Genomic DNA, 25149 nt, shown 5'->3' with positions numbered 1-25149 from the left:
GCTAAGATATGCGCCAAATTAGATGCAGGTATGCTCTTATAAGCACACATAGGACGTGGGCTGGGAGGGAAGAACCTCCTTCAGGGGTGTGATATTCAGGGTCCTTTCCTGGAAAAAGACAGGGTTGGTTAATGTCAGGGGTACTAGGGCAAGGCACGTATTGGGGAGGGGACTGGAGCCTGTACACAAAGAACTACACCCAGGGGTTAATTCCTGAGATCTCAGTGATGGATATGGGCCTAGGGCAGGAAAGGCCAACTGGGCCACGTCAGAGATAAGAGTTGGCGGAATACGTGCAGGTGTTTGCAATGGGCTAATAAAGACAGGAGGATAAGTCCAGGACTTAATGTAACGGCTGAGCAAGCAGAAATAAATTCATGGAGGAGATCAAAAAGTCCCACCACTTGAACAAAAATGTTGCCTAGGCTATTTCTGGTGTCTTACGCATCTTTGCTGAAGTGCTGGGTCTAGTCTGAAGTCAGCTTGGGGAAGGTGGGAGTTTTGCTGGGTGAAGAAAGAAAGAAACTAACACAGGATCAAAATCCTACTTAGGGTACAGAATATTCTGTGTACAAGAAAAGGTACATGAGGCTGGGCACAGTGGCTGATGCCTGTAATCCCAGCACTTTGGGAGGCCAAGGCTGGTGGATCACCCGAGGTCAGGAGTTCAAGACTAGCCTGGCCAACATGGTGAAACCCCGTCTCTACTAAAAATACAAAAATTAGCTGGACATGATGGCAGGTGCCTGTAATCCCATCTACTCGGGAGGCTGAGGCAGGAGAATCACCTGAACCTGGGAGGCGGAGATTGCAGTGAGCCAAGATTGTGCCATTGCATTCCAGCCTGGGCAGCAAGAGTGAAGCTCCATCTCAAAAAAAAGAAAAGAAAAGAAAAAAAAAATGAAAAGGTACATGACATTTAAGATACATGTTTTTTTTCTTTTCTGTTTAAAGTAAAATGCTGGACAGCAATCAGAATATTTAGAAGGAAGCTGTGATGGGGGAAAAAGAATGTGGGCTTTAGAGGTTACCTGGGGCCTCCAAGTTCAGCCATGACCCTTGCCCTAGATGCTAGCCTGGAGGGCGGGCTCCACCTGACTCTTGTTTGTCCTGGGTCCAAACCTGGTCAGCCAGGGAGAGCCATAAACCTGGCATGCTCTAGGGCAAAGGCAAGTATTTACTGTTGGAGAGACAACCAAATCAGGTAGATGCCTCCCATCTACCCGTCCTCTCCAGGATCTAAGTCCTTTGTTAGAGTAATCAGTGAAAGTTTCCTATGTGTGGTGGAGGTGATTTTATTTGCCTTCCTCCCACTCTTGGAAGAAAGGCTGGGGAGTAGCACTCAGAACAGGGAAGCCCAAGCAGGGTTGGTCTTTTTCTTTCTTTCCTTCCTTCCTTCTTTCTTTCTTTCTTTCTTTCTTTCTTTCTTTCTTTCTTTCTTTCTTTCTTTCTTTCTTCTTTCTTTCTTTCTTTCTTTCTTTCTTTCTTTCTTCCTTCTTTCCTTCCTTCCTTCTTTCTTTCTTTCCTTTCTTTCTTTCCTTCTTTCTTTCTTTCTTTCCTTCTTTCTTTCTTTCCTTTCTTTCTTTCTTTCTCTTTCTTTCCTTCTTTCTTTCCTTTCTTTCTTTCCTTTCTTTCCACCTACCCTAGGGTGCATCACAGGGCTTAGCAGAGTAGACACTCAATAAATGTTTGCAGAATGAATGAGTGAACGACGAATGAATGGATCATACCAATGGGTGGTAGAGCAAAGTGGAGACAAGATAAAGGGAAGTGAGCTAAATATCCGGAGAGTGTGAGCTGGACACTGGAGTTGTTAAAATGGGCAAGGGGTGGAGGGGAAGTTTGTGAGCCAGTTGTCAAAGGTGCTGAATGAGATCTTGAGAGAAATCCCTGGAGGTCACTACCTGTACCTGCAGACAGGTAAACCTTCAGATCAGAAAAGGGAGCTGAATGATGAGAGCGCATGGACACGTGGGAGGGAACAACACGCACTGGGGCCTGTCAGTGTGGGAGGGGGGTGAGGGGAGGGAGAGCATTGGGAAGAATAGCTAATGGATGCTGGACTTAATACCCAGGTGGCCGGGTGCGGTGGCTCATGCCTGTAATCCCAGTACTTTCTTTCTTTCCTTTCTTTCTTTCTCTTTTCTTTCTTTCCTTTCTTTCTTTCCTTCTCTTTCTTTCTTTCCTTCTTTCTTTCTTTCCTTCTTTCTTTCTTTCCTTCTTTCTTTCTTTCCTTCTTTCTTTCTTTCTCTTTCTTTCTTTCTTTCTTTCTTTCTCTTTCTTTCTCGTTCTTTCCTTCTTTCTTTCTCTTTCTTTCTTTCTTTCTCTTTCTTTCCTTCTTTCTTCCTTTCTTTCTTTCCTTCCTTCCTTCCTTTCTTTCCTTCTCTTTCTTTCTTTCTTCTTTTCTTATTTTATTAAAAAAAGACAGAGAGAGAGGCGGGGTCTCACACCCTGGTCTTGAACTCCTGGCCTCGAGCGATCCTCCAGCTTCAGCCTCCCAAAGTGCTGGGATTATAGGCATGAGCCACTGTGCCAGGCCAAGGTCTTTAAAAAATTGTGGTAAAAGACATAATGCAAAATTCACCATTTTAACTATTTTATTTTTTTTGAGACAAAGTCTCACTCTGTCACCCAGGCTGGAGTGCAGTGGTGAGATCTCAGCTCACTGCAACCTCCACTTCCCAGGTTCAAGCGATTCTTGTGCCTCAGCCTCCCAAGTAGATGGGATTACAGGCACACGCCACCAGGCCCAGCTAATTTTTGTATTTTTTTTTTTTTTTCTGTAGAGACGAGGTTTCGCCATGTTGGCCAAGCTGGTCTCCAACTCCTGACCTCAGGTGATCCGCCCACCTCGGCCTCCCAAAGTGCTGAGATTACAGGTGTGAGCCACTGTGCCCGGCCTTAACTATCTTAAAGTGTAATTCAGTGGTATTTAGTACATTTACAGTGTTGTGCAACCATCACCATCTCATTCCAAAACATTCTCATCGCCCCAAAAGGAAATTCTGGACCCACTAAGCAGTAAATCCCCACTAACCCCTGGCAAGCATTCATCTGCTTTCTGTCTCTATGGATTTGCCTGTTCCAGATATTTCATATAAGTAGATACAATATGTGGCCTTATGTGGCCTTTGGTGTCTGGCTTTTTCACTTAGCATTGTGTTTTCAAGGCTCATCCATGTTGTAGCATGCATCAGCACTTCATTCCTGTTTAAAGCTGAATAATATTGCATTGCGTGGATATACCGTATTTTGCTTATTCACTCAGTTGGTGGACCTTCGGGTGGTTTCCACCTTTTGTGCTATTAAAAATAATGCTGCTATGAATATCATGGACAAATTTTTGTGAAAAGTGCTTTCAATTCTTTTGGGTAGATAGATATCTAGGAGAGGAATTGTTGGGTCATCTGGTAATTCTATATTGACTTATCTAGCAACTCTGGGTACACTGTAAAACTTTCTAAGGGCTGAGTTTAAGTATCAGACACATTGTTCTGCTGCCATAGCTTGGCCCCCGTTGTCAGTCTCGAATGGTCTTACCCTCTGGTGTCTCCTATTCAAGAGACACTTTGAGGTTCTCAAAAACTAGCTCAGTTTTCATTTTCTTCCATTTAAAAACTGTGTATAACAAACTCCTTTAAGAATCAGGTAGCGGCCGGGTGCAGTGGCCCACGCCTGTAATCCCAGCACTTTGGGAGGCTGAGGCGGGTGGATCACAAGGTCAAGAGATCGAGACCATCCTGGCCAACATGGTGAAACTCTGTCTTTACTAAAAATACAAAAACTAGCTGGGCGTGGTGGCACACGCCTGTAGTCCCAGCTACTCAGGAGGCTGAGGCAGGAGAATTGTTTGAACCCAGGTGGCAGAGGTTGCAGTGAGCCAAGATCATGCCATTGCACTCTAGCCTGGTGACAGAGCAAGACTCCATCTCAAAAAAAAAAAAAAAAAAAAAAAGAATCAGGTCGCACAGTGGAATAATGGAAGTGGGTGCCCCAAGTCCTGAAAAGTTGATAACCACAGTCTGAGATTCCTCCTTCCTTCAAACAAAAACACTTCCCCATCATGGGCCACAATGTTAAGTGAGGATTTGCCTTGGGGGGCTACTTCTTGTACAGAAGGAAAGCTGCTTCTGGCTTAGCAAGGGCAGGAGAGTTGCTGTGGGAAGGGTTTCATGAGTATGGAATAGGACACCCATTTCTTGGGCTAAAGAAGATGGCTCATGTGGGTGGTCAAATTAGGACTTCAGAATGACCATAAAAAGCACAGATTCTGGTTGGAGTTTAAATTACTTCAAAAACAACAACAACAACAAAAAAACAACCAAGAGTTCAAAAAACAAAGTACATAAGTTCAGCAGGGCCTAAGACACCAGACTACTTCAAATAAAACATGAGTACTGGCAATGATCTCTTGCTGACTCGGGTTTTGCAAAGGCCCCTTCTCTACCTTCAGAGCCTGATTGTAAAATAAGATAGGCCTTGATTCTTCCATTCCTGTCCCCATCTCAGAATGCAAACGTGAATTAGATCACGGCAGAGAGACCGCAACACTGCAGCACTACCACAGTCAAGCTAAAGAGTTTCCATGTTCCTTTCATTTCCAGATTTCCAGAAATCCCATTGAACACTGTGGATTTCCCTTCAGCTTACTAACTTGCATTCCCTTACATGCTTTCTTTCCCACTTTATTTCTTTTTTCTATTTTTTTTTTTTTTTTTTTTTTGAGACGGAGTCTTGCTCCGTCACCAGGCTGGAGTTCAGTCGCACAATCTTAGCTCACTGCAACCTCCGCTTCTGGGGTTCAAGCAATTCTCCTGACTCAGCCTCCTGAGTAGCTAGGATTACAGGCGCGTGCCACCATGCCCAGCTAATTTTTGTATTTTTAGCAGAGACGGAGTTTCACAATGTTGGTCAGGCTGGTCTCGATCTCATGACCTCATGATCCACCCGCCTTGGCCTCCCAAAGTGCTGGGATTACAAGCATGAGTCACCACGCCCGGCCTATATATATATATTTTTTGAGATGGAGTCTTGCTCTGTTGCCCAGTCTAGAGTGTAGTGGTGTGATCTTGGCCCACTGCAACCTCCGCCTCCTGGGGTTCAAGCAATTCTCCTGTCTCAGCCTCCCAAGTAGCTGGGATTACAGGCGCCCACCACCAAGCCCGGCTAATTTTCGTATTTTTAGTAGAGACAGAGTTTCGACATGTTGGCCAGGCTGGTCTCAAAACTCCTGACCTCAGGTGATCTGCCTGCCTTGGCCTCCCAAAGTGCTGGGATTACAGGCGTGAGCCACTAATCCTGGCCCACATTTCCTCTTGAATGAACTGATCAGTCTCCTGGCCTTGAGTCTCTCCCCCTCCATAATGATGTGGATCCATACTGATTCTGATCTGTCCCTTCTACTGCTCAAAAACCTCCCATTGTCCACAAAATAAGGCCCAAACTCCCAAGGGTGACCACTCAAAGTCTTTTCTGAGCTGGCCCCAAGACTTTTTTCCAGTCCTACCCATCACTATCATCTGATATTATCATTATCTTAATGATAATGATGTGGTCATTATTCTTATTTAAAAGTATACCCTGGCCAGGCGCAGTGGCTCACGCCTGTAATCCCAGCAGTTTGGGAGGCCGAGGCAGGCAGATCACCTGATGTCAGGAGTTCGAGACCAGCCTGACCAACATGGAGAAACCCCCGTCTCTATTAAAAATACAAAAAAAATTAGCTGGGCATGGTGGCAGGCGTAATCCCAGCTACTTGGGAGGCCGAGGCAGGAGAATCGCTGGAACCCAGGAGGCGGAGGTTGCAGTGAGCCAAGATCACGCCACTGAACTCCAGCCTGGGTGACAAGAGCAAAACTCCATCTCAAAAAAAAAATGTTCCTGGAGTGATTTTGTTGCAGTCAGATTTGGGAACCACTGTACTGGACTCGGTCCAGTCCTCTAAATATTAATGGCTAACATTTATTGAGCACATGGTAAATGTCTGGGTTTGTCCCAAGAACTTTAACAACTTTGTACTATTTAAGCCTCACAAAAACCCTATGAAACAGAAGATACTGTTATTATTATTCCTAATTTTCCTATTTTACAGATGAGGAAAATTAGGTAGAGAGGTTAAGTAACTTGCTTAAGGTCACATAGTAAGTGGCAAAAGCTGGGTTTGAAAACAAGCAGTTGGGCTCTGGCCCCATGAGTTTAACCACTGAGCTCTACCTGCCCATACAAATTCTGCATATAAAGTCACTGGCACTCCATGGTGTTCAGTCAATAATTGCTGCCATTATTACTTTTATTCAAATCTCACCCATCCTTCAGAATTCAGCTCAAATTCTACTTCTTCCATCAAGTTTTCTCTGACTCCCTCTCTTCTTTTCTCAATGTAATCGTAAGTCCTTCAGAAATGTATTCGACTTTGGGATACACTTTTATTTCTGTGTTTTTGTTAGCATCCTCATTATACTTGTAAAGTCATTGAGAATAGGGTCATGCTGTGTTTATCTTTCTATTCCTGGCACATTTGTTGACCTGAATTTAACATTTTCCTAAATGTGCTATAAGCAGAATCACCGAATTTCTCTTTTCTTTTTTTTTTTTTTTAATTTGAGACTGAGTCTCGCTCTGTCTCCTAGACTGGAGTTCAGTGGCATGATCTCAGCTCACTGCAACCACCGCCTCCCAGGTTCAAGCGATTCTCCTGCCTCAACCACCCGTGTAGCTGGGATTGCAGGTGCCCGCCACCATGCCTGACTATTTTTTTTCTATTTTTAGTAGAGATGATGTTTCACTATGTTGGCCAGGCTGGTCTCGAACTCCTGGACTGAAGTTATCTGCTTGCCTTGGTCTCCCAAAGTGCTGGGATTATAGGCATGAGCCACCACTCCTGTCCCCAAATTTCTTTAAAAGGAGCTATCTCACTGGGAGATAACTCAAGAGAGAATCACAGAAATTGGATTGCCTTTTCCCTAGGGGAAGAAAATGCAAAATCACACTCCTAAACTTTCTTTCTTCTGAGTGGAAAGGGATATCTTAACGTCTTAAGGGGCCCTGAGGCTTGTCACTGCAGGTGAGGGGAAACCACACTACTGGCATATTTGATTTCTCAATGCAGCTGTCACCTCCTGCCTCACTGCCTCCTTTAAGGCCTATGTTGGTTTTCCCTGGGCTTGCTCCACTGGTTAGCTTCTCCCTAGTTGCAAGACTACCAGATCATAATCAGTTATCATCTCCCATCCTGATGTGTGAAAAGCTACAGAATTTGTGGGGCCCAGTGCAAAATGAAAATGCAGGGCTTCTGTTTAAAATTTATTAAGAATTTAAAGATAATAGCAGAGCATTAAATCAAGCGTGGGGCCCCATCCACTACATGGGTCCCACACCCATGAAGCCAGCTTTGATGAAAAAAGGGTTAGGCCAGGTGGTGGCTCGCACCTGTAATCCCAGCACTTTGGGAGGCCGAGGCAGGGGATCATTTGAAGCCAGGAGTTCGAGACCAGCCTGGCCAACATGGTGAAACCCTGTCTCTACTAAAAATACAAAAACTAGGCTGGCATGGTGATGGGCACCTGTAATCCCAGCTACTTGGGAGGCTGAGGCAGGAGAACTGCTTGAACCTGGGAGGTGGAGTTTGCAGTGAGCTGAGATCATGCCACTGCACTCCAGCCTGGGCAACAGAGCAAGACTCCATCTCAAAAAACAAAAAAAGGTCACAGCCTTCTCAGCCGACCAAAACCACTTGCAGAACCTCTCATCTTAATATAAAGACAGCTGAGAAAGAAATCACCCTGTATTGTGTGTATATTAAGATTGACTATTGTGGGCTGAATTGAGTCCTCCAAAGAGATGCTGAAGCCCTAACCACCAATACCTGTGAATGTGGCAGCATTGGGAAATAGGGCCTTCGCAGATGATGGAGTTAAGATGAGGTTATTAGTGTGGGTCCCAATCCACGATGACTGGTACTCTTATGGAAAAAAGAAATGTGGACACAGAGCCAGACATGCACACAGGGAAGATGATGTGAAGAGACCTACAAAAGGAGAACCCATGAGAAGGTGAAGACAGGTTGGGGTGATGCTTCTATATGCCAAGGAGCGTCAAAGAGTGCCAGCAGGCCGGGGGCGGTGGCTCACGCCTGTAATCCCAGCACTTTGGGAGGCCGAGGTGGGCAGATCATGAAGTCAGGAGTTTGAGACCAGCCTGGTCAATGTGGTGAAACCCCACCTCTACTAAAAATACAAAAATTAGCCAAGCGTGGTGGTGGGCGCTGATAGTCCCAGCTACTCGGGAGGCTGAGGCAGGAGAATTGCTTGAACCTGGGAGGTGGAGGTTGCAGTGAGCCAGGATTGTGCCACTGCACTCCAGCCTGTGCAACAGAGCGAGACTCTGTCTCAAAAAAAAAAAAAAAAAATCGGTCAGGCACGGTGGTTCACGCCTGTAATCCCAGCATGCTGGGAGCCCGAGGCGGGCGGATCACAAGGTCAGGAGATTGAGACCATTCTGGCAAATGGTGAAACCCCGTCCCTACTAAAAAAATTAGCCAGGTGTGGTGGCGGGCGCCTGTAGTCCCAGCTACTTGGGAGGCTGAGGCAGGAGAATGGTGTGAACCCGGGAGGCAGAGCTTGCAGTGAGCCGAGATCATGCCACTGCACTCCAGCCTGGGCGACAGAACGAGACTCCATCTCAAAAAAAAAAAAAAAAAGTGCCAGCAAACCACCAGGATAGGAGAGGGGCCTAGAAGATTCTCCCCCGAGGCCTCAGAAGGAACCAACCCTGCCGACACCTTGATCTCAGACATCCAGTTTCCAGAACCAAGACGATACATTTCTGTTTCTTAAGCCAGGAGTTCCCAACATTTTTGACACTAGGGACCAGTTTTGTGGAAGACAGTTTTTCCACAGGCCAGAGGTGAGGTGGGGCGGGGGGGCATTGTTTCAGGATGATTCGAGCACATTACATTTATTGTGCACTTTATTTTTATTATTATTACATTGTAATATATAATGAAATAATTATACTACTCACCATGGTGTAGAATCAGTGGGAGCTCTGAGCTTGTTTTCCTACAACTAGACGGTCTCATCTGTGGGTGATAGGAGACAGTGACACCTGAAGTATGTTGCTTATGTCAAGTCTACCCATTTTGGTTGCTGTCACTGCAGAAAACCCTGCTTCACAGAGATAGGATGTTGCAATAGGCCAGGCGTGGAGGCTCACGTCCGTACTCCCAGCACTTTTGGAGGCCAAGGCAGGTGGATCACTTGAGGCAAGGAGTTCAAGACCAGCCTGGCCAATATAGCAAAACCCCATCTGTCTCTACTAAAAATAATAAAAACTATATATATAGCCAAGTGTGGTGGTGCACTCTTGTAATCATAGCTACTCGGGAGGCAGAGGCATGAGGCACAAGAATGGCTTAAGCCAGAGAGGCGGAGGTTGCAGTGAGCCGAGATTGGCACAATCTGCACTTCAGCCTGGGCGACAGAGTGAGACACTGTCTCAAAAAAAAAAAAAAAAAAAAGATGTTGGAAATGAAAGCAGGGTTTTCAGTGCTTTTGTGGCCATCTCAGGATTAAAGCCTAGACTTTAATCCAGAACATGTGGAAATTTGAAGTTGTCTCAAACATACTGTTTTTTGTTGTTGTTGTGTGTGTGTGTGTTTTTTTTTTTTGAGACGGAGTCTCGCTCTGTTGCCCAGGCTGGAGTGCGATGGCACAATCTTGGCTCACTGCAACCTCCACCTCCCGGGTTCAAGCAACTTTCCTGCCTCAGCCTCCTGAGTAGCTGGGATTACAGGCACGTGCCACCATGCCCGGCTAATTTTTTGTATTTTTTAGGAGAGATGGGGTTTCACCATGTTGGTCATACTGGTCTGGAACTCCTGACCTCGTGATCTGCCCGCCTCGGCCTCCCAAAATGTTGGGATTACAGGCGTGAGCCACCTCGCCCGGCCTCAAACATACTTTTAAGGCCACCAGATGCAGCTGTACAACTGAAGTACATACACTTGCCATTGTAAAGCCTGCCACCAGATGCAGCTTGTCACTTGCCACTCACTGATAGTGTTTTGATATGAGTCTGCAAGCAATTGATTTATGGTGGCCTCTGTGCAGTGAAACCTCTCTGCTAACGTTAATCCGTATTTGCAGCCACTCCCAGCACTAGGATCACCAACTCAGCTCCACCTCCCATCATCAGGCATTTGATTCTCGTAAGGAGCACAGCCTAGTTCCCTCGCGTGCACAGTTCACAATAGGGTTCGACTCCTATGAGAATCTAATGCCCCCTGATCTAACGAGAGGCTGAACTCAGGTGGTAATGCAGCGATAGGGAGCAGCTGTAAATACAGATGAAGCTTCGCTGGTGGCTAACCTCCTGCGGTGCCGCCTGGTTCCTAATAGGCCAGGGACTCATAGTGGTCCGTGGCCCAGGGGGGTTGGGGACCCTGTCTTAAGTCATCCAGTTTGTGGCACTTTGTTATGGCAGCTGCAGCAGATGAATATACCCACTAACCAGACCAGGCTCCTCCTGTTACCTTCCTGCCCTTGACAAGCTCCTGACAACACCTGAAAAAACAGATGTCCCTACAGGGTAGGAACAAGGAGGGGGCCGGGGCAATGTCAGTTTTGTTTTCAAGCCTTTTTTTTTTTTTTTTTCCTACAGAGGAGGAGGAAGGGGGAACGCTTACAATAAAGAGGCCTTTATGGTCCCACTTCAGGAATCGGAGAACCCCGCCCTCCTCATCTCAGCCCCCATTTAACGGGTGCATGTGTATCTTATAAAGTGATGCCTTTTGAGGGGGACTCCAGTGTGCGCAGGACTGTGGCTGACTTGTCAATCATCATTAGGGTGATGTCCCAAACGTTCAAGTCTGAGGCCCAGGGAAACTGGCAACAGCTGCCTGGATGCCTCCATCCTCCCAGCCAGGAAGATCTGGCCTCGCTCCTTCGTTGTCCTTCTTAGGAGCACGTGGAGTTCTCCTAGGTGGTCTTGCACACGGGGTTGCCCAGCCGTTCTTTGAGGGTTCGAGTGGGTAGGCTTCCCCTGTAGGACGGGCTTCCCCGTAGGTTTCCACGTGGGGCCACCGGAGCCAGGAAAAGGGGAAGTGGGCACTGGCACCTGGGGTGAAAAAGGGTGGGGGTGCGGCTTTGTGAGGAAACAATTTGCAGAGACTGCTAAACTGAGGTCTGCTGGGATACCCCACTCCCCACCCCCTGCCTCGGGCGCCCTCAGCCACGCGAGCTGGGGGCCTCCCAGGTCTCAGACCAAGCTCCCCGCGCGGCCTGCAGCGCACCCAAACATGGCCACCAAACCCGGGTTCCCGGGGCACAGCCGCGCCTCTGGGTGACGCAGAGGCGGCTGGTTGCATCAGCCCGCGCCCACGTGCTCGGTCCGCCCTCTGCCACCCGGATCCGGATGCCGATTGGGCCACGTTGGGACAGTGCCTCCGCCTCAGCCAATGGGCGGCAGCCACAGAGCGTTCTGTCCGCAGAGCTAGGCGCGGGGCTCCTATAAAAGGCGCCTGAAGTGGGGGCACGCGCCCCAGAGACGTGAACGGTCGTTGCAGAGATTGCGGGCGGCTGAGACGCCGCCTGCCTGGCACCTCGGAGCGCAGCAGAGCCCCGACACCGCCGCCGCCATGGAGTCCGAGACCGAACCCGAGCCCGTCACTCTCCTGGTGAAGAGCCCCAACCAGCGCCACCGCGACTTGGAGCTGAGTGGCGACCGCGGCTGGAGCGTGGGCCACCTCAAGGCCCACCTGAGCCGCGTCTACCCCGAGCGTCCGGTGAGAGCGGCCCCGACTTCCCGCCCCTAGGCTGTGGTCCCCCGCCCTCTGCTGGGGATGCCACGTCCGGCTGCCCTGTCCTGTGGCCTCCTCCCGCTGACGGCTGCGATCGCCCGGCCAGTCACCTCCCCCAGGGCTGTGGTCTCCCCTTCCCTGCCCCGCCGACGCGGGCGCCCCTCTGTTGTCCAGGAGCCGTCAGTAATCAGCAGCCTGACCTTGAGCGAGTCATTTCACCCTCCAAGCCTGTTTCCCCCCAGCAGCCAGGCAACTCGGTGTTCCTAACTGGGCTTGCACCCAATGGCTAGAAGTAAGAAAACATCCGTGCTGCAAAATGAGGTTTCTGAACATAGCCTCTCTGCGGGGAGAGGAGCGGGCAGGTGCCACCCGGGGCCGTGGCTTGAGAAACCTGGGGACCGCCCAGACACTGTGGACGGAAGGCCCCACACCCAGAAGCAGGACGTGGCTCTTTTCCTCCCTGTCCACCTTCCGCCGTGCCCCTCCCTGTCGCACTGGACCGCGCAGCCATTGCCGAGTCCGGGGTGGAGCCCCATGTACTTTCTGACCAAGAGCGACTGAGAATGGAAGCAGGCAGGAGTCGCCTTCAGTCTGGTTTTAGGACGGCAGCCTCTCCATTATTAGCAAGACTTCCTTGCTTTGTTTTGGTTGACACATCTGTCAACATCACCCTTAGCACTGCCTGCCCTGGCCACCACGTGATGAGGCTGTAAGCTGGCCCTTCCTGTATTTACTTTCTGCTCTGATATTATGTAAGTGTCAGCAGTGTTCTTCACTGCCCACGAGCATAATTCTTCATCACACATGAGAGGGGATCCGGGCAGGAAAAGATAGTGAAGTCGTGAGTTCCAACTTGTGGTAGCGCCTGTGTCTGTTTTTGTTCCATGTGGTCAAGAATGTTTTAGAAGTGAGTTTTCCTTCTGAGTTGTTATTTTGAAATTTGCATATTTATTTAGTAAGCTTGCATTCCATGTCCTCTAGAATTCACCCTGGCCCATTTTTCAGTTTCACCATAGCTGCTTCCAAGAAACTGGGTGGCTGTGTTGCCATGAGAATGGCTATTGGGTACACAAATTGGTGAAGCAGGTGTAGCCTATGGTTGCATCATATGGCAAAAGGCAGGATTTTGGAGGAGGGTTTTTAAGGGCTTCCTTTGGTGAGGAATGCCGCTCCCATCTGTTCAGTCTGAAGACCTAAGATTGTAAACAAATACCTCTCAGGTATACAAATTTGTGTCTAAAAATTATTATGGCTGAAACATACTTATGATTTGTTTTCTGTAGTAGAAAATGGCATAATATGAGAAGGCCTACTTTGTAATAGTTGTTTGCTTTACTTAATATTTTTCAAATCAGTCATCTGTGTGAAGACTCAATATCAAGTTAGGCCTTTAAAAGGGGGAAAATAATTCAAAACCACTGGCAGCTGTGGTTTTCCAGCCTTTTCTAGTGGTTGAACTCTGTAATAAATTCAGGACCTATATATACAAAAGGTACTGTTTTCCAAATTCGTGTATATATTAGCATTTACCTTTAAAGTTCTCACCTGTCAGAAAAACGGTGAACACAGCATTCATTATATTTATTTTGGTTTAGTTACACAGTGTCAAAAAATCCTGATGTATATGGATAAGTAGATGCACTTTTTGCTGTTCTGTTTGTTTAAACAGCTTGCTTTAATTATCTCAAGCTACTTGGCAGGAACACTTTATTCCAGGTTTTGCATAATCAGTTATTCTGGCAAGAGTAGATTAACACATTAGTGATCTCCAATAGACAGATTATATGTTAATATTATTTGAGGCCATTATTTTTAAGTACAGTTTAGAAGGAGTTTCAAATAGATTTAAAAAATGAGATTTGTATAAAAGAGTGTGCAGTCCCTATGGCGTTAAAATCACTGATATGGAGGAGAAGAGGGGTTGGAATTGTGACGCTGTGGCAGCAGATGACCTTGGACAAGTCAATTTTTCAGACTTTCCTCCCTTAAAATAGGGATACTAAATCTTACAGAGTGGTTGTGTATAATGTCACCCACACGCCATCTCCTCTATAACTGCATTTGTATGCCAAGAAGTCGTCTGTGAAGGCTTCAGTTTAGAGTAGCTTCACATTATTTTGGGGCACTGCTAGGTGGTTTTGGTTAAGGCTGGCCTTGGGAGTACTCTCAGTTTTCTCTGAAACCAAACTCAGTTTGGTTGTAGGTGCCCTGTTTGCTGTTTGTTGCGTTTAGTAATAGGAATCAGTTTACCTGGGAGTTGAGTTTGGACTGGAGATAATTTGCCATTCTTTTTTTTTTTTTTTTTTTTTTTTGAGATAGGATCTCACTCTGTCGACCAGGCTGGAGTGCAGTGACATGATCTTGGTTCACTGCAACCTCTGCCTCCCTGGTTCAAGCGATTCCCCTGCCTCAGCCTCCCGAGTAGCTTGGGTTACAGGCACAAGCCACCAAGCCCAGCTAATTTTTGCGTTTTTAGTAGAGATGGGGTTTCACCATGTTGGCCAGGCTGGTCTCGAACTCCTGACCTCAGGTGATCCGCCCGCCTTGGCCTCCCATAGTGCTTGGATTACAGGCATGAGCCACCATGCCCAGCCGATAATTTGCCATTCTGTATTTATTTGCATGTTAGAGACCAGTTAAAGTTAGACACTTTCTAAATAGAAGTCTTGTATATGGGGCTTTTGAGAAAGTGTTTTCCCGTGATGCTGGGGGGAAACACACATATTCAGATTACTTGTATAAAACAGTTTATTCTGTGTTTAGGAACTTGTGGGGGTGAAATGCTGACCTGTGTTACACTTTCTTTCCATGATCAGCGTCCAGAGTACCAGAGGTTAATTTATTCTGGGAAGCTGTTGTTGGATCACCAATGTCTCAGGGACTTGCTTCCAAAGGTACTTCACTTACACATTAACTTCTGAATGTTTTTAAGCACTCACCAGGTTAGGTTCAGGTCCTTAAGTACCTTCTTATTACTTTTAGCAGGAAAAACGGCATGTTTTGCATCTGGTGTGCAACGTGAAGAGTCCTTCAAAAATGTCAGAAATCAGCGCCAAGGTGTGTCTGCCTCTTCATGATGATAACAATTTGTATCATTCAGACTTTCAGGGGAGTAATAAAAGAAGTTGGATAAAACTTTTATTGAGAGACTGTATGGTGTTATTACCAAGTAATATTTTGTTGCTTTCCTAGGAATTAGAAACTGTATTATCAACACAAGTGATGGGTTAATAGTAGCAGATTGTTCCGTTAGTGCTGTAGTAGAAAAATGGAGTTACATATTGCGTTATCTTCTAGGATATGATTTGATCTATGGTTACTGTGTATCTAGATTACTGAACTAACACTAATTGGGTTTTTATTGAATTTAGCACATAGCAAGTTTCTTCAAAGGGGCCACTAATTTTTATAAAGACTACAAAAGTGAATGTATTTCCTTTGGAAATTTTCATTGTGATTATTTGGATAGGAAAAGATCAGAGTCTTTATCAAGTGATCTTTATTTTTTTTTTTAAAAAAAGATGGTCTCGCTGTGTGGCCCAGGCTTTTCTCAACCTCCTGAAGGCAAGCAATCCTCCCACCTCAGCCTCCTGAGTAGCTGGGACTTACAGGCATGTGCCACTGGACCTGGCTCTAAAGACTTATATGTGACAGACAAAACCATTTATTTTTCATTTCACAATGTTTATTCGCATATATGGTATTAGTATTCTAACGTAGTGATGCACTCTAAATTTGCATTATATTTCCTAGAACATCTGAACAGAGCATAGCAAATTCCCTATTTTGCCATTATCAGTTCTAACAAAAATCTTAAAAGCACTTTATCATTTCATTTCCCTGCACTGTAATTTTTTTAAATGATCAAAAACAGTATCATACCAAGGCTTACTTATATTGGAATACTATTTTAGAAAGTTGTGGGCTGGGTTGTATTTATAAATCTTGTTGGTCAGATGTCTGCAATGTGTAAATTTAGCACCATTATCAGGAAGCTTTCTCACCAATGACAACTTCATTGGAAGATTTTAATGAAAGTGTAGCGTACTCTAGGAAAAAAATATGAATATTTTAGCATCTATGTATTGAAAATTATGTTGAATCAATGTCAGACTATTTTTTACATAACGTTGCTTCTATTTAATTTTGTCACGTTCAGAGGTAGGGGGTAGGAGACATAAGCCCTTGACAGCAGAATAATTCCTTTTGCTTGATTTCAGACAGTTGCATCAGCTCCTTTGTTCTGTGTTCATGTTACACTTATTTAGGTGGCTGAATCCACAGAGCAGCCCGCTGGTTCTAATTGGGGACAGTATCCTGAGGATTCCTCAAGTGATGGTTTAAGGCAAAGGGAAGTTCTTCAGAACCTTTCTTCCCCTGGATGGGAAAACATCTCAAGGTGAGTGTTATAATAAAGATCTTGGCTTATGCAACATGAATGGTCCTCGTTTGCATCAATTTAAGAATAAGGTATGTTTACACGTATATAATCAGAACTTTTAAACATAAAGAATTTTGCTTTATAAATAGCTTCGCTTTAAAGAGCTCTTATATATTTAACTTTTCTTAATACACAGCCTTTTAGTACACACAAATTTAAAAAGTAGGTAATGCATATATTGAAAAAAAAAGAAAATGTAGGCTTTTTATCCTTCCATTGTGCTGACCGCTTGGTTGCCGTCATGATAGGAAATTAGTGCTGCTGCAGGAGAAAACAGCTGTTGTGAGCATTGTGCAGCTGCTTTGCTGAGTGGCTTTTGTGCTTTATTGTAACAATGGATGACAACAAGGGAGAGACTGTTTAAGAAGTGTCCTTCCAAAGACTTGGGGGTACTAGAAAAATTGGCCATTTTTTTTATAACTATTAAAGCTTTTCTTTAGAGCAAAAGTCAGAACTAAATGCTCTGTTATTTGGATTTTTATAGCTCTTAGAATACCTTGTTTTTGGGGAAAAATTCGTTAACTACAAGTTGCCATTCTGTAACTCTCCATTTCCCCATTCCCCTTTTTCTAGTACTTTTTATACACAATATTTTATAAAGCCAGGTGTTTTAGGAATGAGTTTTTCTTTTTTTCCCCCTTAATGGAACTTTCAAATATACACAACAGTGGGGACTGGATAATTAATCCCCACACCATCACCCAGGCCTAACAAATAACAATCAGAGTTTTACCATACCTCATCTATTACCCTTTCCCTTTTTAAAAAAAAAAAAAAGTATTTAAAAGTAATTCCCAGGCATCATGTTATTTCATCCCTATATTCTTCAGTATATAACTATGAAAACCTTTTAGTTATCTTGTATATCTAGAATACCATTATCAGATCTAACAGAAATCTTAAAAGCACTTTATCATTTTATTTCCATGCACTGTAATTTTCTTAAATGATCAAAAACAGCATCATACCAAGGCTTACTTGTACTGGAATACTATTTTAGAAATACTCTGTGTATGGAATTTAGTTAAAAGATTGTCAGCATATAAACTGGATAATTATTGGATAGAAAATTATTGGTTAGAAAAACTTAAAACTACTTCCCTTATTCTGATTCAACTATTCTTAACTTGAGAATTGAGGCTCATATTTGACTTTCTGAATCTCACCATATTTAAACTTGATTTCCTTTAACAAATATTTATTGAACAGCCAGTACATACAACTTTGCTTGAGGATATGAGTTGAACGGCAGCAATGACCACATAACCAATTTCTGATCTTTGGGCAATTCTATTATGATTTCAATTTTGTGATGTGCTACTGAAGAAATTGACTGTGTAAGAAGCACAAAGCTAAAGATGACTCACATACACCTGCCCTATGAAGTTGAGGGCTGTGTGGCCTGATTAAAGAAGCGTGCATTTGTCCGGGCGCGGTGGCTCACACCTGTAATCCCAGCATGCTGGGAGGCCGAGGCGGGTGGATCCCGAGGTCAGGAGATTGAGACCATGGTGAAACCCCGTCTGTACAAAAATACAAAAAATTAGCCGGGCGTGGTGGCGGGCGCCTGTAGTCTCAGCTACTCGGGAGGCTGAGGCAGGAGAATGGCGTGAACCCGGGAGGCGGAGCTTGCAGTGAGCCGAGATTGCGCCACTGCACTCCAGCCTGGGGGACAGAGCGAGACTCCATCTCAAAAAAAAAAAAAAAGCGTGCTTTTGACATCAGACCAGCTCTGAAATCCAGCCCTGCTACTTACTAGCTTAGTGACCTTGTGCAAAAGCCCTGCCTTCCCTGAGCTGTACTTGGGTTGCCCTTGTAAAATCTCCTTCATGAGATTGCTGTGGATCCAGCAGCCTGTACAGGACCCCCGGTGGTCAATAAGCATGCACAGGTGATACCACATGCACACTTCACTATAGATTCAGATGTAGGGTGGAGGAAGAAATGGACATTGGAAGGATGGGAGAGATTTCCTTCAGGAAAGACTGGGAGAAACGTGGCTTTTGAGCTGCTCTCTAAAAGATGAGCAGTGGATTGAGACCTGCAGTGAGACTCAACAAGTCAAAACTGAGGTGGGATCTACTTAACCCAAAAAGGTTGTTTATATATCTGTGCACTCAGCAAGTAGGTGGCAAGGGCTGTTGTTTTCCTGTGGGATGGGACTGCGGTAGAAGTGCTGTGTCATTTAGTACCTTCTGTGCTTGTGGTACATGGGTGCATCATACAGTCATTTACCATGTAACTGCCATAAAACCCATTCTTCTGTCTCTTCGATTTGAATTCTTGATTTTAATTTAAACTTAGTTTTCATTTGTTCATAACCCACCCCAAATGAGTGTTTTTTTAAATCTATGAATAGGCCTGAAGCTGCCCAGCAGGCATTCCAAGGCCTAGGTCCTGGTTTCTCCGGTTACACACCCTATGGGTGGCTTCAGCTTTCCTGGTTCCAGCAGATATATGCACGACAGTACTACATGCAATAGTGAGTCCTTCCCGGTGTGCTGGGTGTGGCCAGGGCTCCCAGGAATTGAGGGGAATTTTATCCATGTTACCTGTAAATTTCAGAATGGAGGGATGAGTGTATTTTCATCAGTCTGCAGAGCCCTGCCCTGTTTGGTCTGTGGATGGAGTGTAAATGACAGCTGCTACCTGATTTGTGTATTGACACAAGGGTGCTTTTGTCTGATACATAGTTTAGTGACTTTATTTAGAACATGTTACTTTCTTTTCAATTTGTGGTATCTTCAAAGTTTTGTGAGGATTTTAATTTGCTACTGTGCCATAATCTTACAGTGGGCTTGATGTTTAATTCCAGGTGAAATTCACCTTGTGGCTTTTCTTAGAAAAGGCATTTATAGATATAGTTAATAAGGAAGTTCCTCACTAAACTGAAGAAAAATCAAAGGCATATCTACCTACTTAAAATTCTTAACAGTAAGACTGCTGTGTAAATAAGCCACAGACTTCACGGTGCTTTGCTCTCAACAGTATCTGCCTCTGTCATTTTTATTTTAGTTTAGCAGCCACTGCCGCATCAGGGGCCTTTGTTCCACCACCAAGTGCACAAGAGATACCTGTGGTCTCTGCACCTGCTCCAGCCCCTATTCACAACCAGTTTCCAGCTGAAAACCAGCCTGCCAATCAGAATGCTGCTCCTCAAGTGGTTGTTAATCCTGGAGCCAATCAAAATTTGCGGATGAATGCACAAGGTGGCCCTATTGTGGAAGAAGATGATGAAATAAATCGAGATTGGTTGGATTGGACCTATTCAGCAGCTACATTTTCTGTTTTTCTCAGTATCCTCTACTTCTACTCCTCCCTGAGCAGATTCCTCATGGTCATGGGGGCCACCGTCGTTATGTACCTGTAAGCAGATGGCTTCTCTAATATAAATTACACTACACTGTGTTCACACTAAGCAGATTTTGCTCTTTTTTGTTTTTTGTCTCTTTTTGAGATGGAGTCTCGCTCTGTCATTCAGGCTGGAGTACAATGGCGCGATCACTGCAATCTCTGCTTCCCGGGTTCAAGCGATTCTCCTGCCTCAGCCTACTGGGTAGTTGGGATTGCAGGCGCCCGCCACCATGCCTGGCTAATTTTTATATTTCTAGTAGAGACGGGATTTGGCCATGTTGGCCAGGTGGTCTCTAACTCCTGACCTCAGGTGATCTGCCCACCTTGGCCTCCCAAAGTGCTGCTATTAACAGGCCTGAGCTACCACTGCGCCTGGCCAGATTTTGCTCTTTTTTGAGCAGTCTTAGTTATTGTAGAAGGAGATGTGTTTAAATAGTATATCATTCTGTGGCTGGGCACAGTGGCTCACGCCTGTAATCCCAGCACTTTGGGAGGCTGAGGCAGGAGGATCACATGAGGCCAGGAGTTCGAGACCATCCTGGCCAATATGATGAAACCCTGTCTACTAAAAATACAAAAAATTAGCCGGGGGTGGTGGCACAGGCCTGTAATTTACTTGGGTGGCTAAGGCAGGAGAATTGCTTGAACTGGGGAGGCAGAGGTTGCAGTGAGCCAAGATCGCACCACTGCACTCCAGCCTGGGTGACAGAGCAAGACCCTGTCTTAGAATAAATACATAATAAATAGTATGTTATTCTGGCACTTTCAGTACAAGGAATTCATGGCTTGGTTGTATGGTCCCAAGAACATATCAATCCTGTATTAATATAAGAATATTATCTTGTCCTCTAGATAAGCTACCTTACCTTCCAGGCTCACAAACCACAATTATTTAGCCATACTGAGGCATGGAACAGAAAATTGCATTTGTTTTGAATGAGAACACATTTGCCTTTATCAGGCCACAGCTGCCTTGCAGGGTAAAGTTAGGCAGTGACTGTTAGCACGGCCCTGAAAGGCAAGGGAACCTTCACATACTTGACATTTGGTTTTAGCTGTGGCCTGGAGCAGTAGTTCTCAACTGGGGGTGGTTTTGTACCCTCTCTCCCCAGCGGACATTTGGCAATGTATAGATATTTTTGGTTGTCACATCTAGGGGAAGTGGTCCTGCTGGCATCTAGTTAGTGGAAGCAAGAGTGCTGCTGAATTTTCTACAATGCACAGGACAACTCCCACAGTAAATATTTGGCTCAATATGTCACTAGTGCCAAAGCTGAGAAAGCCTGGCCTAGAGTGATGGGTCTTCATGGTTGAAACTAAAAGAAGAAATTTTCCTTTATAGTAAAAATGGATTTTTATTTTAGTTTTTAAAAATAAAAAAGGGGAATAATTAGAATATAATGAATACTCAAATATCCACAATTAATCATTGTTAATATTCTGTTATATTTAAGATGGGATTTAATTGGTTTCTTCAAATAAAATATTTTCTGTAGTCTCTAGAATCACATATTTAAATGACCAAATGTAGTTGTCATTATGTTATATATAATTACAGCTTTGTAGGTATATGCATTCTCCCCGCTCTGTTCAGGTTTTCAAGGGTAAGGTTTAGTTCATATGAATAAGCATTTATTGAGTGCATACAATGTGCCAGGTGCTGTTTATATTGCTGGGTGTGCAATGATGAACAAAACACAGTCCCTGCCTTCAAGGACCTAACAGACTGGTGAGATTGTCTGGGAGACAGTGTGATCAAATGCCTCTGTAGATGGATCTCGCAGTGAGCTTATCAGGGTGCTGCTGTGATTAGAGGTGGGGAGCCTTGGATTCTTGAGTTAGTCTCACTGTGACATCAGCTAAGATGGACTTTTCTGTGCTTCCTTTGAAGGCATCACGTTGGGTGGTTTCCATTTAGACCGAGGCTGGTTCAGAACTTCCCAAATGATGGTCCTCCTCCTGATGTTGTGAATCAGGACCCCAACAATAATTTACAGGTATGGAGCCTCCCATGAAGCCCAGGCGAGCTTGACATGATATGCCAGGCTCTCAAATCCTTAACCTTTAGATTTCCAGCTTGTGGTTTACCATTTTATTGGGCTAAATATTTCATGATGTGTTCACATTTCTTCTTAGAGCAGTAGCTATTTTTAAAACGTCGAATGTGCCATCACATTCTATCACATATTTTTGACATGGCAATTTGCATTTTGGCTTAAGTAAATAACATTTTTTTAAACCCACTATTTTGAGCGTTCAGTGGTCTGTAACAGTGTGTTATACCATAAGAACTGGTATGAAGTGGTTAACTACTAGTTTAATAATAGTTGAAGCCTGGGCGTGGTGGCTCACGCCTGTAATCCCAGCACTTTGGGAGGCTGAGGCAGGTGGATCACCTGAGGTCAGGAGTTCAAGACCAGCCTGGCCAAAATGGTGACACCCCGTCTCTACTAAAAATACAAAAATTAGTTGGGCGTGCCTGTATTCTCAGCTGCTAGGGAGGCTGAGGTGGAAGGATGGCTTGACCTTGGGAGGCAGAGGTTGCAGTGAGCCAAGATCGCACCACTGCACTCCAGCCTGGGTGACAGAGTGAGACTCTGTCTCAAAAATAATAATAATAATAGTTGCAGATCTAGTTGTTTTATTTGATATTTGCTGCCAGGAGTAGTCAAAACTATGACAACATCAACACAGTTGTGCTGTGGAAGCCTGAGAAACAGCCCTATCCAGCCTAGGGCATCATTCCCTGGGGTCCTGGCTGCCTGCTGCTGTGCCTATGGGGCAGGGGGCAGGGACTTACCCTGCCCTCTCCTAACATTATTTGGTGTTCATCACAGCCCTAATTGGTTTCTCATTGTTTCATTACCTGTAGGAAGGCACTGATCCTGAAACTGAAGACCCCAACCACCTCCCTCCAGACAGGGATGTACTAGATGGTGAGCAGACCAGCCCCTCATTTATGAGCACAGCATGGCTTGTCTTCAAGACGTTCTTTGCCTCTCTTCTTCCAGAAGGTCCCCCAGCCATCGCAAACTGATGGTGTTTGTGCTGTAGCTGTTGGAGGCTTTGACAGGAATGGACTGGATCACCTGACTCCAGCTAGATTGCCTCTCCTGGACATGGCAATGATGAGTTTTTAAAAAACAGTGTGGATGATGATATGCTTTTGTGATTGAGCAAAAGCGGAAACATGAAGCCGCGATACAAGTTAGTGAACAAAAAATGCCCAAGGCTTCTCATGTCTTTATTCTGAAGAGCTTTAATATATACTGTATGTAGTTTAATAGGTACTGTAAGTAGAAGGCCTTAGGTGTCGCATGTCTATGCTTGAGGAACTTTTCCAAATGTGTGTGTCTGCATGTGTGTTTGTACATAGAAGTCATAGATGCAGAAGCGGTTCTGCTGGTACGATTTGATTCCTGTTGGAATGTTTAAATTACACTAAGTGTACTACTTTATATAATCAATGAAATTGCTAGACATGTTTTAGCAGGACTTTTCTAGGAAAGACTTATGTATAATTGCTTTTTAAAATGCAGTGCTTTACTTTAAACTAAGGGTAACTTTGCAGAGGTGAAAACCTTTGCTGGGTTTTCTGTTCAATAAAGTTTTACTATGAATGACCCTGGCAGAGACTCCTATCATCCTAGCAGTTTACTCTGCACTTGTTGTATCTATCTAGATACTGAGTTGCCAGTGTTTAACCTGAATGCCTGTTTTTCAAACAAGGACTGTTTGTGCTGGTAAGAATGTTCAGGTAAGGCTGTGAAAGTTTTTGTTGGTGTTTTTGTTTTTGAGATGGGGTCTAGCTTTGTTCCTTGGGCCAGAGTACATTGGCTACTCACAAGTGGGATGGTAGCTGGCTACAGCCCCAGACTCCTGGCTTAAGCCACCTCCTGCCTCAGCCACCCGGGCAGCTGGGACTACAGGCATACACCATCACACTCAGCTTGAAAGTTTTAATTTACTAAGAATATACCTGTGTTTCCCCCCATTTCCTGATTTAAACAGTGCTGGCTTATATAGGAACCTATCAAAGTTAAATTCCCCAAATTTAAAGTTAGTAAAGTTAGTGGTTTCACCTTGGCAAATCTGCAATAGTTTCACCTGCTCAAATTTCATGCTTTTGTAAGCTGAGTTTATGTTTGTGATTTTAATCCTTTAAGTACTGCTGTGGTAACTAATCTTTTCTTGTTTTTTGGTGGTGTTTTTGTTTTTGTTTTGAGATGGAGTCTCGCTCTGTTGCCCAGGCTGGAGTGCAGTGGCGCGATCTCAGCTCGCTGCAACCTCTAACTCCTGAGTTCAAGCGATTCTCCTGCCTCAGCCTCCCGAGTAGCTGGGGTTACAGGCGCCCACCACAATGTCTGGCTAATTTTTTGTATTTTTAGTAGAGACGAGGTTTCACCATGTTGGCCAGGCTGGTCTCGAACTCCTGACATCAGGTGATCTGCCCGCCTTGGCCTCCCAAAGTGCTGGGATTACAGATGTGAGCCACCGCACCCAGCCAGGGACTAATCTTTAAAGCAAAGTTTTATATATTTTTACGTGAGTAATGTTATGTGTAGGTGTTCTGTTTGGCAAAGTAAATCAGCCTTTTCTATCATGATTGTGGTCATTTAAATTAATCATCATTGGAAACATTGTTTACATAAGATAAACATTCACTAAACAACTCATAGCAAGACACTGGGTAGGTACAAAGATGTCTTATGTGTAGTTATGCTTTCAAAGCCAACTGAAACTCCTTTTGTAAGGAGTTAAATAACAAAAAGTTTCAAATAACTGTGTGCCTCTATAACAGAACTATCAGAAGGCAATGAATATTCACAAATTGTGAAGAGATAGTTTGCTTCAAGGAAGAAATGACTTGTAACTAGAGTAGGTATGAAATGATGGGGGAAAAACGATGAGGTATGAAATTACTCACCTTCTCTCCAGCTCAAGGAAAGAAGGGTGGCAGCAGGAGTAAAAGCTCAACCACAGGACGTGCTCTTCCTGCCAAACAGCTGGATTCTGCACATGCTTGGGAATGAGGTCCTGCTGGTTTAGGAAAAAGCCTGCTGCTTTTCAGAGGCAAGGCCATCACCATTTGGCAAGGGGCCCAAGGCACCAGGCAGCTGTGGTACCATCTGTTTCTGAAGGAACAGGGGTTTCACCCTCTGAAATGTCAGTTTGTGGCTTAAACTCTGGGTTCTACAGGCCCAAAATAAATAGTGCCAGGAAGGTGCCCCTGAACAGAGCTAACCAGGGTTCAGATTGGTACCCCATCCCCACTGGGGCAAACAGGACTCTCAGCAGTTAAGGCCTAAGATGGCTGACAGGTGGGACATGGCAGAAATTCAGTGCTTCCACCATAGCTACTCAATGTGCCATGATCATGGGCCACACACCACTCTGAATACTTAGGAAATTATTGGTTTGGGCCTTTATTATTAAGTAGCAAGTAAATGACTGAAAAAGCCCTAGATTTCAGCTCTGGCTATAGCAGCTTTCTAAGTCTGCATTTTTAAGGTGCAATTTCTTGAATCCTAGTTCTATAGAAGAAACACTCTACCCC

At 44.8% G+C, this 25149-nt stretch overlaps 1 protein-coding gene across 3 annotated transcripts; it reads left to right on the top strand.

Moving 5' to 3' along the window:
* The first annotated feature begins 11140 nt into the window (after nt 1–11140).
* On the top strand, nt 11141–23220 carry HERPUD1 (homocysteine inducible ER protein with ubiquitin like domain 1). 3 transcript variants are annotated; one of them, XM_055298356.2, is made up of 8 exons: nt 11141–11782; nt 14614–14691; nt 14780–14854; nt 16066–16196; nt 18598–18720; nt 19254–19604; nt 21484–21589; nt 22465–23220. In XM_055298356.2, exons 1-8 carry the CDS (start codon nt 11636–11638, stop codon nt 22627–22629), a joined length of 1176 nt encoding a protein of 391 aa, XP_055154331.1. In that variant the 5' UTR covers nt 11141–11635; the 3' UTR covers nt 22630–23220. The 3 variants fall into 3 exon arrangements, with proteins under 3 accessions (XP_055154331.1, XP_063467955.1, XP_055154332.1); XM_055298357.2 differs by having other exon boundaries at nt 11461–11782; nt 14783–14854; XM_063611885.1 differs by lacking the exon at nt 22465–23220 and having other exon boundaries at nt 11437–11782; nt 19254–19447.
* The last annotated feature ends 1929 nt before the right edge of the window (nt 23221–25149 follow it).

The sequence above is a fragment of the Symphalangus syndactylus genome, chromosome 11, assembly GCF_028878055.3.
Source record: "Symphalangus syndactylus isolate Jambi chromosome 11, NHGRI_mSymSyn1-v2.1_pri, whole genome shotgun sequence".
Taxonomy (NCBI): domain Eukaryota; kingdom Metazoa; phylum Chordata; class Mammalia; order Primates; family Hylobatidae; genus Symphalangus; species Symphalangus syndactylus.
The sequence above is the reverse complement of the archived record's forward strand: the minus strand, read 5'-3'. Positions and strand labels throughout refer to the sequence as shown.

What these genes read in the sequence shown, in the direction of transcription:
- HERPUD1 (XM_055298356.2), top strand. Translation starts at nt 11,636, where the DNA reads ATGGAGTCCGAGACCGAACCCGAGCCCGTCACTCTCCTGGTGAAGAGC. An exon ending in TGTCAGAAATCAGCGCCAAG is followed by an intron (nt 14,855 to 16,065) that starts GTGTGTCTGCCT and finishes ACACTTATTTAG; the next exon opens with GTGGCTGAATCCACAGAGCA. An exon ending in GGATGGGAAAACATCTCAAG is followed by an intron (nt 16,197 to 18,597) that starts GTGAGTGTTATA and finishes ATCTATGAATAG; the next exon opens with GCCTGAAGCTGCCCAGCAGG.